General features: G+C 41.0%; 2 protein-coding genes across 4 annotated transcripts; one reads left to right on the top strand and one right to left on the bottom strand.

Annotated features, from left to right (window-relative positions):
- Nucleotides 1-212: 212 nt before the first annotated feature.
- Nucleotides 213-10,714, top strand: LOC138960308 (D-beta-hydroxybutyrate dehydrogenase, mitochondrial-like). 3 transcript variants are annotated; one of them, XM_070332154.1, is made up of 7 exons: nt 213-361; nt 1,086-1,325; nt 3,336-3,536; nt 4,414-4,566; nt 4,997-5,190; nt 7,821-8,057; nt 9,326-10,714. In XM_070332154.1, the coding sequence occupies exons 2-7, from the start codon at nt 1,112-1,114 to the stop codon at nt 9,419-9,421; spliced, it is 1,095 nt and encodes a 364-aa protein (XP_070188255.1). In that variant the 5' UTR covers nt 213-361; nt 1,086-1,111; the 3' UTR covers nt 9,422-10,714. The 3 variants fall into 3 exon arrangements, with proteins under 3 accessions (XP_070188255.1, XP_070188257.1, XP_070188256.1); XM_070332156.1 differs by having other exon boundaries at nt 219-282; XM_070332155.1 differs by having other exon boundaries at nt 233-361; nt 1,090-1,325.
- Nucleotides 10,715-11,023: 309 nt separating this feature from the next.
- Nucleotides 11,024-15,704, bottom strand: LOC138960309 (LYR motif-containing protein 1-like). Its single transcript, XM_070332157.1, has 5 exons — nt 15,558-15,704; nt 13,432-13,623; nt 12,025-12,085; nt 11,629-11,660; nt 11,024-11,373 (listed from the first exon to the last, which is right to left on the bottom strand). Exons 2-5 carry the CDS (start codon nt 13,582-13,584, stop codon nt 11,254-11,256), a joined length of 366 nt encoding a protein of 121 aa, XP_070188258.1. The 5' UTR covers nt 13,585-13,623; nt 15,558-15,704; the 3' UTR covers nt 11,024-11,253.
- Between the last annotated feature and the right edge of the window lie 3,386 nt (nt 15,705-19,090).

Below are 19,090 nucleotides of genomic sequence, written 5' to 3'. Positions count from 1 at the left end.
GATTCTAGGATATTAAATCCCCCACCACTATTTGTTGCATTGTTTTGAAAGAACAATGATGGGGTTATGTATCAGTGACTCCACTTAGTTTCCAATTTCAACTAATCATCTAATCACGAACACTAAGAAAGTGATAACTTGTGTGAGAAATGAAAAAAATAAACTTCAGTGCGACCCTGTGGTCGAAAGCGGAAGTGCAAGGTTCCCTGCACAACCTCGCATTCGGACTGGATTATGCCCCTTGCTTCGCTCGAAGTCCTTCCCGTGGTTGACACTGAACAAGTGAGTGCCTTTCTCGCCGCTCAGATACTGAGATAGCTAACCACACAACTGCCGTGACAGTTGCTCCTGACAAGCTCTTGTGAGTTTTTCGTTGTTATGCTATTCGATCACCCTTGCTTACACACAGGCGGGCACACTCACGTACGCACACACTCGCACACAAACACAACCACTGTAAGTTGTTGCACACAAAGATTACTGCTATTTGGGTTCAGGATCAGGATCGATACATTGCAGGTTCACAGTGGCAGTTGTTCATTTTTGTAGATGCCCATGGATGCAATTATGCAGAATAATAAATGGTGTTAAAATCTTGGACAGAAGTCTTAGCAGTACTTTTGCATTGTTAAAACATAGACCTATATCTAAATATAGGTCCCTGGTTAAAACAAGCCCTGGAGCAGCTCGAGCCCTATATTATTTTCTCACAAGGGAAGGAAACAGAAAGAAACTATATAATATATAAGTCCTTCAAATAAGTCCCACATAAAAATCAAATCCTTGAAGATCATAAAACGAAAAAAACCGACGGAGAGATTCGAAAACAAGGGACATATGTAGTGATATACTTTTATGCACTGAATTAGCAACCCTTATTTAATTAATAATTTGCACGAAGTTGTTCGGAAAGGCAATTAATTGTCTATAAATCACTACATGTAATGCCTACCCTTGCGAATAAACAGGTATAATATTTGAGAGTTGACAAATTCTCTGAAACTTCTTCTGTAGCTTAATGATGACTTAATGTTGGTTTTGCAATGTAGCTCCTATTGCATGCAATATGATGTCTCTTTTGTCAGAAAGCTGTGAGACAAACAGCAAAACCATGGAGGTGAAGCAGTTCCTTGGCCTTCAAGTCTTTGAGTTTGCCTATTTGATGGCACTCGCCTTCCTGCCCTTTTTTGTGGCACAGCGGGAAGTGGGACTGAGCATTCTGTCTGTAGCATTCGTCTACCTTGTCGTCTCTGTGATCAGATTTGCCATCAGTCGCAGAGTGGATCCAGCCAATAAAGTTGTGCTTATTACTGGATGTGATTCTGGTAAGTGATTAAGATTTTTTTTGTAAATTAAATTAAAGTTATCAGTGTTTACCATGTTAAGAAGCTGTGGTAAAAAAAACATAAGTACCAAAAGAAAGATTGCTACATGGTTAGCTTGTGAAGTAATTATAATGAGAATGGGTAATTAAATAGGGATGCCATTATACATCAAGTTCCCTGTCAGTCAATCTTTCATTCTTAGTAGAGGGTGGACCCTGGCTAATTCAATTTCCTTTGCCTTATATAAATTCTTGAAGCCAGGCACATATCCTATTCATGCTGAAGAGTTCAGGACATCCATTTAATTCACATACATTTTGATGAATGTGTGAAAATAGCTTTGTTCAAATCACTTCCATATAGGTCATATAAATTATATGTAAAGTTACATTTTCAGTCGCTCAGTTTAACTTTAAGTCAGCCTTCTTCTTATTTTTCTTTCGTACAGCACTCAGGGTCTTCACTTAGTAGGGGAGAAGCGAAAAAATGAAGTAAATCTTCACAGGATAGAAAGATTTGGATAGTTCAGATGGAGAAAAAAAAACACACACTGTCACACAAAAACCTGATTTTGACTACGATCTAATGCCAACTTCTGGTTACCTGTAAATCATCACATAGTTTTACTGATAAGTGATTGCAAAGCTTGTAGCAGGTCGAGGTAGCATGTATAGTTTCTGACCCATATCACACAGGAGATAATGTGATTAATTGTGTGAAAGTGATAATTTAAGTCCCGGGCAACTTGATTAGAAGTACCAGTAGATGATAACATGATCAGGGTCACACAAAGACATTAGACTCAAGTAAATTAGAGTGGCATGGTATATATATATATGAAAGCTAATATTACTTTTAACATGGATTCTGTTCTAAGATTTCATGGGCCTATTATGATTAATAGAGCCATTTGGGGGTACTTTTTCCAGAATGAAGCATGCATCAACATTTCATTTTTAAGACAACCAGCTAATGATTTCAGATGAAATTGGTTGAAAAAGAATATTCGAACAGTATGGTACATGGTCAGTTTGTCACATACAATAACATGTCAAAATCCAATTTGGCATCATCTTATGAAGGTTGAGGTGATGGTGTTGATTAACTTTGCAGTGGAACCCTCTTTTATGTCCCCTTATTACACCCCCGGTATAGGGGTGTGTATAGGATTCGGTCGATGTGTTTGTTTGTTTGTTTGTTTGTGTTCGCATATAGATCTCAAGAATGAACGGACCGATCGTCACCAAACTTGGTGAACAGGTTCTATACATTCCTGAGACGGTCCTTACAAAAATTGGGACCAGTCAAACACACGGTTAGGGAGTTATTGGTGGATTAAGATTCTACAAGGACTTATAGAGGGACATATTAATGGTCAAAGGGAAATAACCTTCTCAGTTGGTGGCAGTGAGAATGGTTATTTCCCTTTGACCAACGGGGGTGTTTTTCCTACCTCGGAGGAATTTCTTGTTTTAAGAGTCCCCCTTTTAAGACCCTGCTCTCTCCGACTTTTTGTTCGCAACCTCTGTTTGTTTGTTCGTTCATGGGCTGAAACTCCCACGGCTTTTACGTGTATGACCGTTTTTACTCCGCCATTTAGGCAGCCATACGCCGCTTTCGGAGGAAGCATGCTGGGTATTTTCGTGTTTCTATAACCCACCGAACTCTGACATGGATTACAGGATCTTTTTCGTGCGCACTTGGTCTTGTGCTTGCGTGTACATACGGGGGTGTTCGGACACCGAGGAGAGTCTGCACACAAAGTTGACTCTGAGAAATAAATCTCTCGCCGAACGTGGGGACGAACTCACGCTGACAGCGGCCAACCGGATACAAATCCAGCGCGTTACCGACTGAGCTACATCCCCCGCGCTCGCAACCTCTGTAAATTTACCCCCTTATTTCAAGACTCCCTCCTTTTTAATACCCAATTTTCCTTGATGTATGCTGGTATTCTTTTCAGGTTTCTGCTTCTGTGTTTATTTTGTACATGTATTCTTTGTACGGCAGGATTTGGCCATGCTTTGGCACGAAGACTGAGTTCAGTGGGGTTCACAGTGGTGGCTGGCTGCCTTGACAAATCATCTGACGGAGCCCAGGTTTTGAAGTCTGATGCTACTGGTCGTCTGCATGTCCTGCAGCTTGATATAACAGATGATGATAGCGTGAACAGTTGTGTCAACTACATCAAGGAGCAATTCCCCAGCAAAGGTACATTCTTGGGTGGGATTTTGTGTTTGTGCTATTTTTTGTTGTTTTTCTGTTTGTTGTTTGTGTGTGTGTGTGTTTTCTTCTTTTTCGGGGGGGGGGGGGGGGGGTCTTTAATTTTTACTTCTGAGAGCTGTCATTTGGACATGAACTAATGAAGAATGCGTTTCCATGGGAGTATTTTTTTAATACTTGTCTGAAAAGATCAGTTTTGTGAAAAAATGTCTCTTGATTTGCATCCAAGGTACTGTTCTGCTACCAAAAAGAACTGTTAGTTTTTCCAGACAGAAAACAGGTATCTTGCACATTCTTTTTATTCCAAACATGCATCACTTTTTTCTATAACGATAGAAAGATTGCTTATCTAAGAATTCCATGAAATTCTGTAAATGTACTAAGCTGTGACAAAAATATGTAAATCACAATTAAAAACTGTTTTTAATGTTTCAGTGTGTGTGCGCGCGTGTGTGTGTATGTGCATGTGTGTGTGTGTGTGTGTGTGTGTGTGTGTGTGTGTGTGTGTGTGTGTGTGTGTGTGTGTGTGTGTGTGTGTGTGTGTGTGTGTGAGTGTGTGTGTGTGTGTGTGTGTGTGTGTGTGTGTACTAAAGTGGAACCTCCTTTTTAAGACCCCCCAATTTAAGAATTTCCCAGACCTTGCTTTTTTATATTTTTTGTTGATACACTCTGTAAATTTACCTCTGATTCGATGCTCCCTTCTTTTTAAGGCTTGATTTTCTCAGGTTTGTCTGGGTATACATGTACATTATTACAAATAGAAATGCAGGCTCCTCTGTAGTACTTTGTTTCTGTCAAATTCAGGTTCATGTGTTATGTTTTACTGAATTGTTATTCAGCAATGCATCTGTGATTGTGTTGACAGGGTTGTGGACACTGGTGAACAATGCTGGGGTACTGCAAAGAGGAGACGTGGAGTTTACCCCATTGGATACCTACAAGAAAATCGCTGATGTTAATCTTTTTGGCACTATTCGAATGACCAAGGCCTGCCTACCACTCATTCGCAGGGAAAAAGGTGAGCACTCTAGTGCTGTTGTTTGAAGTCTTATGCAAGTGTGTATGTGTGTGTTTGTTGTCTGTTTTGGTTTGGAGCACTGTGGAGGAGCAAGGAGGCTGTGCTGGGGAAACCAGTTATCTGTTTAAGAGTCTGTTTTAGACAAAAGTGATACCAACTGCCTTTGGTGGGCTGCTTATGAATGTAGACCTTTTTATAATGGTAGACAGGCAAGTAAACAGGCAGTCCTGGCACTGATTTTATTACATGTAAAAGTTGCTTTGTTTAAAACACAATGTGTGCAGAAAGAATTAAGATGGTATTTTACTTTTTTAATCTTTCCTTGATTGTTCCATTTAGCAAAATTTGACGTGTCTGTTTTCTGTTTTCATTGAGATTCTGAACATTTCTTTCTCCCAGAAGTAATCTCCTTTACATGTTTGGTCAACAGGTCGAGTGGTCAATGTCACCGGAGCAACAGGCCGCATTTCTCTCCCTTCCATGTCAGCGTTTTCTGTCAGCAGTTATGGAGTTGAAGCTTTCTCGGATGCGTTGCGACATGAGATGCAACAGTTTGGGGTGAAGGTCATCCTGGTGGAGCCTGGAAATTTTTATGGAGCCACTGGTTTACAAAACAGGGCTGCTGTAAGTGGTTACTGTATTCCCTGTGTTTGTGTGACAGGGTGACGCAGTAGTCCCCCTTTGTCACAGGCAGTTGCTCTTGCATTGATGGAGTTGTCTCCCTGCCAAAGCATGAGCTATTTATAGTAGCTCAACGTTTTTGGTACTTGGAAGACAGCACGCCAGTGGGATGTGGAGTAGCTGTTTGTACTGGGGATTGGAAGACAGCACGCCAGTGGGATGTGGAGTAGCTGTTTGTACTGGGGATTGGAAGACAGCACGCCAGTGAGATGTGGAGTAGCTGTTTGTACTGGGGATTGGAAGACAGCACGCCAGTGAGATGTGGAGTAGCTGTTTGTAGTGGGGATTGGAACACAGCACGCCAGTGAGATGTGGAGTAGCTGTTTGTACTGGGGATTGGAAGACAGCACGCCAGTGAGATGTGGAGTAGCTGTTTGTACTGGGGATTGGAAGACAGCACGCCAGTGAGATGTGGAGTAGCTGTTTGTACTGGGGATTGGAAGACAGCACGCCAGTAAGATGTGGAGTAGCTGTTTGTACTGGGGATTGGAAGACAGCACGCCAGTGAGATGTGGAGTAGCTGTTTGTACTGGGGATTGGAAGACAGCACGCCAGTGAGATGTGGAGTAGCTGTTTGTACTGGGGATTGGAAGACAGCACGCCAGTGAGATGTGGAGTAGCTGTTTGTACTGGGGATTGGAAGACAGCACGCCAGTGAGATGTGGAGTAGCTGTTTGTACTGGGGATTGGAAGACAGCACGCCAGTGAGATGTGGAGTAGCTGTTTGTACTGGGGATTGGAAGACAGCACGCCAGTGAGATGTGGAGTAGCTGTTTGTACTGGGGATTGGAAGACAGCACGCCAGTGAGATGTGGAGTAGCTGTTTGTAGTGGGGATTGGAAGACAGCACGCCAGTGAGATGTGGAGTAGCTGTTTGTAGTGGGGATTGGAAGACAGCAGGCCAGTGAGATGTGGAGTAGCTGTTTGTACTGGGGATTGGAAGACAGCACGCCAGTGAGATGTGGAGTAGCTGTTTGTAGTGGGGATTGGAAGACAGCACGCCAGTGAGATGTGGAGTAGCTGTTTGTAGTGGGGATTGGAAGACACCACGCCAGTGAGATGTGGAGTAGCTGTTTGTACTGGGGATTGGAACACAGCACGCCAGTGAGATGTGGAGTAGCTGTTTGTACTGGGGATTGGAAGACAGCACGCCAGTGAGATGTGGAGTAGCTGTTTGTACTGGGGATTGGAAGACAGCACACCAGTGAGATGTGGAGCAGCTGTTTGTAATGGGGATTGGAACACAGCACACCAGTGAGATGTGGAGCAGCTGTTTGTAATGGGGATTGGAAGAGTGGAGTAGCTGTTTGTAATGGGGATTGGAAGACAGCACGCCAGTGAGATGTGGAGTAGCTGTTTGTACTGGGGATTGGAAGACAGCACGCCAGTGAGATGTGGAGTAGCTGTTTGTACTGGGGATTGGAAGACAGCACGCCAGTGAGATGTGGAGTAGCTGTTTGTACTGGGGTCTGGCTGCTCTTGGGAACCTTTGCGTACCTATGGCAGTGTTTATAGGACTATTAATCAAGCTCTAAAATTCTCAATTCTGTTTGACTGGCCTTTGACTCCAAAGGTGATTGTTGTGCTGCGTGCACTCAGCTACATTAGGTTTGAGCATCATGCACTTCAGATGCAAAAAATGATGCGGTATCAATATCCGCTGTTACAAAACCTGAGAAAGTTGAGTAGACATGGAAAATGAATTAACAATATCACTTTTATGCATACGGTCAGTCCTGTTAACTTAAAATGTAACTCATACAGTCCAACCTGCCTTGGCGACTACCTTTCAATAACGACCACACTTCAATAACGACCACACTTCAATAACGACCACACTTCAATAACGACCACACTTCGATAACGACCACTCCAAAGGATCCCTGACGGTATTCACTATATAATTCACTTTTCCATAGCGACCACCTGTCAGTTTCGGTCCCAACTGACGGTTTCAACCTGACTCAGACGACCACCCATTGTCGTTTTTCTTTAACTGTACACTCGTGTACAAACTGCGAGTCATACACACCATTTTATGCCTACAGTACCGGTCACTTCTGAGTGTATTAAGGCTGATGGAACTCAGCCAGAAAGCCACCTGTACTGGGTGTTGAAAAGAACGTTATGTGAAGTGAGAGCCAACTGCAATTTAATAATAACAATAATGATTTCGCCCAAACTCACACCTGTCTGACTGGAGGGAGTGTGTGTGTGGTGTGTGTGTGTGTGTGTGTGTGTGTGTGTGTGTGTGTGTAGTGTGTGTGTAGTGTGTGTGTGTGTGGTGTGTGTGTGTGTGTGTGTGCATGCGTACGTGTGTGTGTGTGTGTGTGTGTGTCTGTATCCATGAGTGATTGCAAAGAATGTTATTGTTCTTTTTGGTGGAATTTTAAACCGTTAGTGATTGAGATGTTATTTATGGTTTAAACCGCCTGACACTGCAAGGCAATTTTCCTTGTTTTTTTTATAAAGACATTAACATTTTTGAGTCTTGAGCCTTGAAAAGCCAAACGATCAAGTGTTTCTGCACTTGCTTACAGTTTTTATAACCCAGCATTCTTTTTGTTGTGCAGCTGCCTCAGATTCGCAGCGAATTTGACAAAATGAAGGAAGATGCCCCAGAAGAGGCACTGCAGATGTATGGCCAAGACTACCTGGATAACCAGTACAAAACAGTGACGGAGCTCAGCAAGAGTGCCGCAAGTACTCTGGCACCTGTCATTGATGCCTTGGAAAGTGCTGTCACTCAGGGCCGAGTTGGAGCCCGCTACCTGGTGGATGGGAGCAACCAGCTTACAGATTTTCCAAATGTGAGTTACGCTTGTACATTCAGTCAGCTTAATTGTTGCTGTTTCGTATGAGAGATGTTTTTAACAACGGTATTGCATGTTCCCTGATGTGACTTTCAATTTTCACTAGCAAATTTAACCTGTAAATAAAATCTAAAATCAGCCTTTTCGCAGTGTGTAGCTATCAGTGAACGCAAAGACATCATAACAAGTCGCGTAAGGCGAAAATACAATATTTAGTCAAGTAGCTGTCGAACTCACAGAATGAAACTGAACGCAATGCAACGCAGCAAGACCGTATACTCGTGGTCCACCGCTCACAGCATTGGCAGTGAAATTGACAAGAAGAGCGGGGTAGTGGTTACGCTATGCTGCATAGCACGCTTTTCTGTACCTCTGTTCGTTTTAACTTTCTGAGCGTGTTTTTAATCCAAACATATCATATCTATATATTTTTGGAATCAGGAACCGACAAGGAATAAGATGAAAGTGTTTTTAAATTGATTTCGAAAAAAAAATTTGATAATAATTTTTATATATTTAATTTTCAGAGCTTGTTTTTAATCCGAATATAACATATTTATATGTTTTTGGAATCAGCAAATGATGGAAAATAAGATAAACGTAAATTTGGATCGTTTTATAAATTTTTATTTTTTTTTACAATTTTCAGATTTTTAATGACCAAAGTCATTAATTAATTTTTAAGCCACCAAGCTGAAATGCAATACCGAACCCCGGGCTTCGTCGAAGAGTACTTGACCAAAATTTCAACTAATTTGGTTGAAAAATGAGGGCGTGACAGTGCCGCCTCAACTTTCACGAAAAGCCGGATATGACGTCATCAAAGACATTTATCAAAAAAATGAAAAAAACGTTCGGGGATTTCATACCCAGGAACTCTCATGTCAAATTTCATAAAGATCGGTCCAGTAGTTTAGTCTGAATCGCTCTACACACACACACAGACACACAGACACACACACAGACACACGCACATACACCACGACCCTCGTTTCGATTCCCCCTCGATGTTAAAATATTTAGTCAAAACTTGACTAAATATAAAAAGAGACTGCAAGCTACATGTACTTCCAATTTTTGTCTGCACCAAAATAAGAAGCTAGTCTTTGTTTTGTGATCTGATGATGCAAAACTGGTCGATTAAACAAATCCCACCCTCTCCAATGCCTCAAAACTTATAATTCAACTCGTCTCAGTTTGCAAATTTAAAAAGAAACTGTATTGAAGCCAACTGTGATTTACAAACAAAACTTTTCTTTTTTCAGTTCCTGATACGCTGGGAAAGCTGGCTGCCACAGCAAATTTTTGACAACCTTGTAGTGAATAACTACCTCCAAAAGGCACGTATCACCAGTGTCTGAGCGATTCCTGGGGCTACACATCCATCTGTTCTTTGTTGTCACTCCTATTAGCCCATCAGCATAGGCTGAATCAGTCATCCTGTTTTGTACTAACATAAGTCACTGGCGACATCAGTCTTGCCTCTCATTAGAAAACAATACTGCTGAAGTAAGAATTATCTTCAGTGCACTTACATGCATGTTAAAAGTTCAGGGAATACAGAAACTGCTCTGGATGCATGGTATGCAAATAAAGTACAATGTAGATACAGATGAACACATACAAGCTTCATGCAGCAGTAAATGAAAGCTTTTCCACAACTTACAAAACATAAGAGTGGAATGTCAGGTTTCTGAAATGTAATTCAGTGAGAGAGAGGAATCTATTCAGAACTTACGTCTGATAGAGTTCTTTTCATGTAAACTTGCTCTAAAAGTGAAAACAACTTTGATTGCTTCTTGGAAAACTGTTGTGTAGTTTGAACCATGTATTTCAAAAATATATACCGAAATGTGTATTTGTGGACCTGAATGTTGCTTAGTTCTCGTCATGTGTGGTGTGGTGATTCTTAACACTGACTCAGTTTATATCGAGCAAATTTTTGACCATGTTTACATTTAAGAAATTGCCGCTATACTTTATTTTGTATGTGATTTGCATAAATGAGTTAAATACAAAGCATACATTCAAGTTGCATGGTGTTGTTTTTTTTCACAGACTTTTAGGAACACTTTTTCATGTTACAGCTGTTGGCTGTGTGTACATCACTGGCTATACTAAAAATGTCCATATACGTTTACAGCAACTCTAGTCATCTGGTTCAATTGATTGAATGAACTGCTCTGGGTACCGTTTAGCTACACATTGTTGCCATTGTTGCTCTCGCCTGTAGAGAATGCTAATAACTGGTCATGGTCAGATGGAAGTTTTGTGGTGGTTTTTTTTGTCTGTGAAACCGTTCACACATCTTTTTCCTTCCACTATTTATATGTGCAAGAGATTATTATTCATGAATCCACTGACTCAGGTGAATTTATAATTTTGTTGGTATCAACAGTTACTGACACCTTTACCTCACGTTCGATTTTTTTAATGTATTTATTTTGTTTTGTTTTATGACTATAGGCATGAAAATCATACAGTTTGTTTGAAATACCATTGGGTGTTTGCATCTCGTACGTCACATTTCAATTAAAACAATCAAAAGCACACCCGAGTTTTGTTTCAAGCACATGCATGTGATGTAAATGAAAGCATGTAGGAAACAGAGCAAAAGTGTCTCTGCATATTGTATATATATGGCAGAGGTTAAAGAGATGAAAAAGAAATCTGATAATGTACGAGTGTAGTTCTGGTAAATACAATGTGCAGAATATTGTGCCACACGGGGATTAACTTCAGCATCATGACAAGGATACAATAGTAAGCTCAAAGCAATATCAATCCATGGCGCTGCTTTAAAACAAAGTTAAGGTGACTTGAGATTGGTAGTTTTACTTTAAGATCAGATATGAATGATGCCTTTCTTTTTGTGCCGTCTCAGGTTTGCTTTGGTATGAGTATGAGGCAAGCAAAGTGACTATTTCTTTAACCACAACTTCATGACCAAATAACACATGAAGGCAAATTCAAAGATTTAATTCATGAAATGCACATAACAATGACCAAATCTCTATGAAGCACACATTGTCACCAATGTCTAGATCTTTCTCTTCTCAATACATGTATACAACTAGCAACGTAGATGTATGCATATCACACACACACACACACACACACACACACACACACACACACACACACACACACACACACACACACACAGATGCCCAAGTAGAACCTTATTCACATTTCACTTATCAGTGTCATCATACGACTTGAGATAAACTGGTTTTGACTGTTCTATGGATCTTTTTTGTGCTTTCTTGAGTCTTGTGCTTGTTGGTGGCAAAGTGCTCTGTGGTATATTGACCTGCAACATGAACATAATATAAAGGTGATTAGCATAACACAAGTACAGACAACGTTTAACATAACAAGGTGTTCTGAATGGGAAATAACACACACAGCACACTTTTACAATGACAAATTGCCTAAACAGCATTTAGGTGGATGTGAAACGTGACTTCTTTTCTCAGCTACAGCTACATCTTTCAAAAGATAGACAGAGTGTGTGTGGTGTTTATGTGTGCATTCCAAAGAGAGAGGGAGAGAAGATTTCACTCACTTGTCTTGGGTAGGGGGTACCATAATGAAGAGCTGTAAGAAAAAAAAAGGTTTTTAATACACAAAGCTCTTGGCACCTTATTTCAACATAGGTAGAAATGCATAACCAAAAAGCAGGAATAGATACAGGAATTCAAAACACCACGCAAGCACTAACAGAGAAAGTTTCATATTCACCGACAGCTCAGTTCACATCACACACATTTTACAAGTAAAGAACATCACAGTAAAGATCTGCTCACTTTACAAAGCTAAGCGTCACTTTATCAAAATAAAGTCATGAACCAAAGATCATTTGAGTTTAAAGTATGTATGCAATTGATAGCATCCATATCTAAATTTCCACAAGTTCTGCAGAAACGTGACAAGTACAATAAGAACATATTATTTGTTTTACCAAGTTCAATCCTCGTTTCACATTCCCTGACATGTTCTCTTATCTCCTGTTCTTCTGTGACCTGCAACAGCAATAAACATTTTCAAGAGAGCACCAGAGCATTTCATATAAAACCAGCAAGACATAAAACAGCTTATCAAGTTTGTTTTTTTCAACAAAAGAAGAACATTTCATGCAAAACAAAAAAGGGTTACAAGGCGTAGAGCTGGCGAGTTATGTTCTGCCTGCACTAACCATCCAAAGCCAGGCGCAGTGGACCCCCAATTCAAGACCTACACAAATCTGAAAAAATCAGGTCTTGAAAAGGACGGTGTCTTAAAATGGGGGTACATTTACAGAGGTTATGAACAGGAAATATGTGACCCGTTCTCACAAACGGGGGCCTAAGTCGCAGCGAGCCGTTCCGAGCTATCGGCTGGGAAAGGCAGTGAGGGCCTACTTGGGTGATTTTCATTTTTTTGCATTTCTGACCTCTTTATACCCTAATCTTTCATATTCCGAAATATTTTGTTGAGTTTTATTATTTAAATGTGTTAATTATGTCTTCAAAGACACAAATTCGCTCACAACACTATAATTAGGGAAGGAAAAAATCGCGATTTTCTCAAAATGGCGTCCTTGAACATAGTCCGGTTGTAACTTACTTAACTTCCGCAATTTTTTTCACACAAACTTCTTTTTGGTATCAAATTAAAGCTTATTAAATGCAGTTTCCAGTGATATGCATAACTCCAAATATCCAAATTCCGACTTAGGCCCCCTTTTGTGAGAACGGGTCACATATGTGAAAACCGGGTCTGAAAAGGGAAAGTGTACACTACATTGGGGTGTGCACGTTAAAGATCCCACGATTGACAAAAGGGTCTTTCCTGGCAAAATTGTATAGGCATAGATAAAAAATGTCCACCAAATACCCGTGTGACTTGGAATAATAGGCCGTGAAAAGTAAATATTCGCCGTAATGGCTTGAGATTTACTGGCCGATGTGAATGCGTGATATATTGTGTAAAAAATTCCATCTCACACGGCAGAAATTAATATGTAAAGCGCTTAGAGAAAGTTAAGCGCTATATAAATCTCCCATTTAAATAAATAAAAGGAGTCTCAAATTGGCGGCTCTTTAAAGGGGGGTTCCACTGTATGGTTTTCTGTTTAAAGGGAACAGAATTTGTCATAAAACAGCTACTAATGTCTGAGCAAGCTGTAGCAGCAACACATGATTAAAATCTGGTTTTTACACCAGCTGACGTGCTTCCTTATTATGTTGCATTTACAATAACCTCAAATGACTTTCACACAAACGCTTCAGTGACACATCAGTTAAGCGCACTGCTGCATGATAGCTCTCACATTCACAATGCATATCTAGCTATGAAAAGCAATACACAGCTTGTTCTACCAACATACATTTTTGTTTTTCCTAAAAAGTTTCCTGGCTTCTGCAATAATGTATTTTTTCTCTTCTTCGGTTTCTTTGGGTTGCCCAGTTGGTGATCTCCAGTTCCGCGCCATGCGAAATATATTACAATAGAGGGACAAGACTTTGCCTCTGTATGCCATAGTTATCAGCCAGTTGCATCATTTACATCCACCTTGTTCCTGAAAAATAAAAGCAAATAATAACAGTTTTGTTTGTTTCTTTGTTTGATTGGTTTTTTTGTTCGTATTTCTTGGTTTTTTTTAAAATATTTTTATTTTATTTTTCTTTTTTAGCTTACTGCTGTTATAACACTGGTAATTTTTCAGAGGAAAAGGTTTGACTTTATAGGATAAGCAGGCATGAGATCACGAAATTGTAAATAAAAAAATAAAAAAGCTAGAATGCATGTACCCCCTCCCCCACCCCATCTGAAAGAATGATGCAAAATTGTGCAATCTGCAGATCTGATTGAATCTCTGGAACTGTAAAAATGCCTGAAATCCATTACTATGGGCAGGGACCTATATTAGTATAGGTCTATGCTATGGGCCATGGCATAAAATCTCATGCCTGATAAAGGAAAGATATGCAATGCAGGTTGTGTGTGTAACTGTTCGTTCTCATTTCATCTGTTGTCTTTATGGCTGTTAAAGGCACAGTAAGCCTCCCGTAAACCATCACAGATACCGTCAGGCTTTTACACACAGTACAAACACCCTTTCATTTAAACACTCACCGATTGAGAACATCCATCCTTGGTGCCCTCCGTAAAGAGCGAACAATTTTCAAAGAATAATTTTTGCGTGGTTTATCTTACCCCTGAGCCATCGTGAACCCGTGTGATCCAGTTTCTCTTTTTCACAATGTAGTCGTCAGTTAGTCATTTGAATGCGACTCGATGTGAGCTTATCTACAATCGCACGTTTTTATGCACGAAACAAACGGCTGTGGTTCACAAGAACTCTAGCGATGGCTTTTGACCGTTGAGAGGAACGGCGATATGGCGCATAAACCGTCGTCTGCTACGACCCTTGCGTGACCCTGCTTCCGGGCTTTTCTTTTTTCAAACTTTCACAACTTCGAATTGCACTGATCTTGTCTTGATGAAAACACACTGTCAATTTATTATTTACATTTTAAAAGTTAGGTCTAGCGCAAAAACGCACCACGGTCCAAAAACATTCTGATTATCATCGATCCACGGCTATCGCCAGTTTAAGGGAAGTAACTCATTTTTGACCTGAGTTCAGGATGGGTCCAAAAAGTGTTCGAGACAATCTGCAAAATTAATTCTTTAAAAATTGCTCGCTCTTTATGTAGGGCACCTAGGATGTTCCCGTTTGGTGAGCGCTCAAAAGGAAGGGTGTTTGTACTGTGTGTAAAAGCCTGACAGTATCTGTGATGGTTTACGGGAGGCGTACTGTCCGGGCGTGATTTCCGGGATATTCACAACGAGGCGCCATTGTTGTAAAGGGCCAAGTCCACGAAAATAAATTCTTTGAAAATTTCTCACGCTGGACAGAAAGCAGCCAGGATGTTCCCGTTCGGTGAGCGTTTAAATGGAAGTATGCTTGTACTGTATGAAGACGCTCGGGGAGCTCTGTGATGGTTTACGGGAGGCTTACTGTGCCTTTAAACATAATTAGCATGGGAAGATATGAAGACAGCACAACTCACACAGAATTATTCATGGAAGGTCAAGCTCTCCTGCTGGAAAAAAAACCGGCACTGACAATCGTCACAATGGCATACTGAACGTCTAAGACCGACACACGAGTTAGAACAAGACAAGGAAACAACTCAGAAAGGCTTTGGGCACAAGACCACAGTCGGTTATATTACAAAACAAACCTCGTTGGACCACAGGCGGAAGGTATCGTTCACTGGACCACTACTTCCATAGAAAGACTACAGTCGGTTATATTACAAAACAAACCTGGTTGGACCACAGGCGGAGGTTGGACATGGTTTATACTTTGTTGTATTAGTACCGACCCATTACAACACACTACAAACCAATCTGTGGTTAAAAACAGGTCACATGTGTTCATTTCTATGTCTGTCCATGTGTTTGGTTATAACTGAGTGTACTGTAATGTGCAACTTTACTTACCACCAAGGGTTGTATCATAAAGACAGTGTACCAAGCATTTTCCACAGCAGAGGACGCAAGGGATATCACTCGCGAGGAAGTACTTAAAGCTTACCAGTAACTTCCCTTCGAGATAGCTCGTGGTCTTGGTCAGCCTGTGTGTGTGTTGTGTGTGTGTGTGTGTTTGAGCAGAGATCTGTGAGGGCCCCAAAGGGTTTAAAATCGGGATCGTGATTGGGGATTTTTGACCTTTCTGCGACCGTGATTGCCGAAATGTCCATTTCTGTGATCGTGATGGGACTTTGCCCGTGATCCGTGATGACAAAAAAATCAAGTCTCGTGATCGTGATCGTCATTAATTTTGTTTTCGCGTGATCTTGATGGGCATTATTGCAAAGCATTTTATTTTCAACGTACATTTTTCACAGCTGTATCACTATGATCCTCTATTCGTCAAGGTGTTCGTGATCGTGAAAACAAAAATCAAGGTAACTGTGATCGTGAAAGCTAAAATTTCCCTTCCCGTGATCGTGATGATACCCCCCCTTTGGGGCCCTCATCTGTGGTATCTCTGGTTTGAGAGAGAGAGAGAGAGAGAGAGAGAGAGAGAGAGAGAGAGAGAGAGAGAGAGAGAGAGAGAGAGAGAGAGAGAGAGAGAGAAAGACGCCTGCCGCTTTGTGTCTTTCAGTGTCTATCCCTAATATATCATTTTTAGAACGTTGGCAGTCTCTTTGTTTTTGGATTTGCTAATTTCGTGCCTGATTAAGCTTTCTAAACAACTTGACTGACAGATTGTTACTTCATTTATACTTCAGTGTATTAGTAATTAAAAATGTTATTTACCGTAAAATCCCTAGCAAACGCCCAGTATTTAGCAAACGCCCACCCCCCACTTTTGACCAAAAGTTGTGCAGAGGGGTCACTACCTAGAAAACGCCTGCCCCGGTTGTTTGTTTTCAGTTTTAATAGAAAAAGGTACCTGATTCTATTGTTATAGTGGGGTTTTTTTATTTACAAAATATATACTAATATAGTCCCAAAAGAAACCAACATTGATTTGAAATGTGTGATATCACAAACCAAAAATCATCACCATCGCTGATCAGGCTTATTTACGAAAATAATTGATATCTGTTGGGAAGAAACATTTATTTTTGTATGTTTTATTGTGACAGTGGATTTTTTTTTCTTCAGTGAAAATAAAGTGATTCCAGCCTCAACATCTGCCAAAGTGTGTGTGTGTGTGTGTGTGCCGTGTGTGTGTATGTATGTGTGTGCGTGCGTGTGCGTGTGTGTGTCACAGTTTGTGTATGTGTGTGTGTGTGTGTTTGTGTGTGTGTGTGTGTGTGTGTGTGTGACGGTGTGTGTGTGTGACGGTGTGTGTGTGTTTATTCTTCCGAATCCGTTTCACTTTGCGGCGGAAACATCTGCTGCCTTAAAAGATATCAACGTCACAGTGAAACTGCCAGTCAGACATATCATTTGGAGGCGTTTTGTGTGTTTAATAGTTTTGCCGTTTTGTGTGTTTTAATTGTTTTGCCGTTTTGTGTGTTTTAATTGTTTTGCCGTTTTGTGTGTTTTAATAGTTTTGCCGTTTTGTGTGTTTTAATAGTTTTGCCGTTTTGTGTGTTTTAATAGTTTTGCCGTTTTGTGTGTTTTAATAGTTTTGCCGTTTTGTGTGTTTTAATAGTTTTGCCGTTTTGTGTGTTTTAATAGTTTTGCCGTTTTGTGTGTTTTAATAGTTTTGCCGTTTTGTGTGTTTTAATAGGTTTGCCGTTTTGTGTGTTTTAATAGTTTTGCCGTTTTGTGTGTTTAAGTTGTTTTAATAGTTTTGCCGTTTTGTGTGTGTTGAAAGAATGGCCCATATCTGTGCTCTTGAAGTTGCAGGCTACAATGTCAGGACATAAAGTTTGCAAATGAGCAGAGTTGTTTGTAGAATATATTACTTTGGCAATCAAAAAGTTTTCCTAATCATGGATGCTTACTACTTCCATATGACAGACGGCTATCGCCAGAAAAGCTCACGATCCATTTAATCTTGCATGTACTTCTCTCTGATATCCATAGATCAAAAAGCACATCTTTAGTGTGTGCGGTGTGTGTGTGTGTGTGCGTGTGCGCGTGTGTGTGTAAAAGGAACACGGGTGTAGTTTAGCGTGCAATCGCTTGACGGAATGGTTAATTAGCGTTCTTGTTTCTTCTTCATTTATTGGTGTGTGTGTGTGTGTGTGTCTGTGTGTGTCTGTGTGTGTGTGTGTGTGTCTGTGTGTTGTTTTTTCCCACTACATTTCTCTGACATTGTTGTATCAATTTTTTCAAGTCTTGTGAAAATGTGATGACACTTTATCTTGCAAGGGGGTGTTTATGTTACAGTTAATCTGTGAAACTGGCCAGGGAATACGTGTATTAACTAGGTAATACATGAATTAACTGACGGAAAAAACCCAGTTAATTCATGTATTACCTAAAATAGTTTAGTTAATACACGTATTCCCTGGTTTCACAGATTAACTGTAACATATACATAGCAAACGCCCACCCCCTACTTTTAGCCGAAATCTGTGCGGAGGGGCGGGGGCAGGGCCGGACTACCGGGGGGGTTATGGGGGTTGCGCAACCCCCCCCCCCCCTAGCCTAAACATGTACCTTACTTATTTAATTTTTTTTGTATTATTGCTTATTTTATGCCGTTTCATGCAAGGAGCAACCATTTTCCTATCTCAGAATATGACCTACCCGTCCCCCCACAACGAGGGGGGGGGTGGGTTCTAGGGTTTCCGGACCCCCCCCCCCCCCCCCCCAGCCAAAAAATAAAAATATTGAATGAGGTATGCATTTCTTTATTTTACATTGAGTTTCAATTTTTGGGGTATTAATCAGTGACAAAATCTGCTGCCTGAAACTGGTAATGATCATCCTCAGAATGCACCAGATTGCACCATTTTGCATCCTTTTTTCAAAATTTTCCGGGGGGGCATGCCCCCGGACCCCCCTAGCAAGCTAGGCGCTTCGCGCCGTCGGCTCGGCGCTTCGCGCCTTCACACCCATATCTTCACAATATACTTTTGAAAAAAACCAGTCATAAAATGAACTGATCCGCCCCTGCCGCCAGGGGGGACATCCCCCTGGGCCACCACTGGCAACCCCCCCGCCCACCTCTTCGCCTAGTCCGGCCCTGGGGGGCGTCGTCGACAGCGATGGGACTCGACATGAAATGATCAGGCCACTGAATCATGTTCGTGCTGTTCCCATTCCACCTGGGAGGGACCTAAGCTTGGCGGGTCCATGGTTCGGAACTTTGGGGACAAAGTTCATTCAAAGGGGGTCGAGTGTGACAGGGAGACTACCGTCGCCCTTCACAGCAGACTCTGCAGAGTTGTTCGCCTTAGAAGTTGTGGGTTTTCCTTGCAGGTACACGTAAGTTGTCCTCACTGTAAAAGTGCAAAGGTATTTATCGAAAAATCCACTGTCATCTATCTCTATATATTTATATATATACATAAATATATACGGCTTCTCTCTGTGTGTGTGTGTGTGTGTGTGTGTGTGTGTGT

This window comes from Littorina saxatilis, linkage group LG2 (genome assembly GCF_037325665.1).
Source record: "Littorina saxatilis isolate snail1 linkage group LG2, US_GU_Lsax_2.0, whole genome shotgun sequence".
Classification (NCBI taxonomy): Eukaryota; Metazoa; Mollusca; class Gastropoda; order Littorinimorpha; family Littorinidae; genus Littorina; species Littorina saxatilis.
The sequence above is the reverse complement of the archived record's forward strand: the minus strand, read 5'-3'. Positions and strand labels throughout refer to the sequence as shown.

Excerpts from the sequence above, each read along its gene's own strand:
- LOC138960308 (XM_070332154.1), top strand. The coding sequence starts at position 1,112 with ATGGAGGTGAAGCAGTTCCTTGGCCTTCAAGTCTTTGAGTTTGCCTAT. Across the intron at positions 4,567-4,996 it reads ACTCATTCGCAGGGAAAAAG|GTCGAGTGGTCAATGTCACC; the intron begins GTGAGCACTCTA and ends TTTGGTCAACAG. Across the intron at positions 5,191-7,820 it reads GTTTACAAAACAGGGCTGCT|CTGCCTCAGATTCGCAGCGA; the intron begins GTAAGTGGTTAC and ends TTTGTTGTGCAG.
- LOC138960309 (XM_070332157.1), bottom strand. The coding sequence starts at position 13,584 with ATGGCATACAGAGGCAAAGTCTTGTCCCTCTATTGTAATATATTTCGC. Across the intron at positions 12,086-13,431 it reads TTTTTAGGAAAAACAAAAAT|GTCACAGAAGAACAGGAGAT; the intron begins GTATGTTGGTAG and ends TTGCTGTTGCAG. Across the intron at positions 11,374-11,628 it reads GTACCCCCTACCCAAGACAA|GTCAATATACCACAGAGCAC; the intron begins GTGAGTGAAATC and ends TTCATGTTGCAG.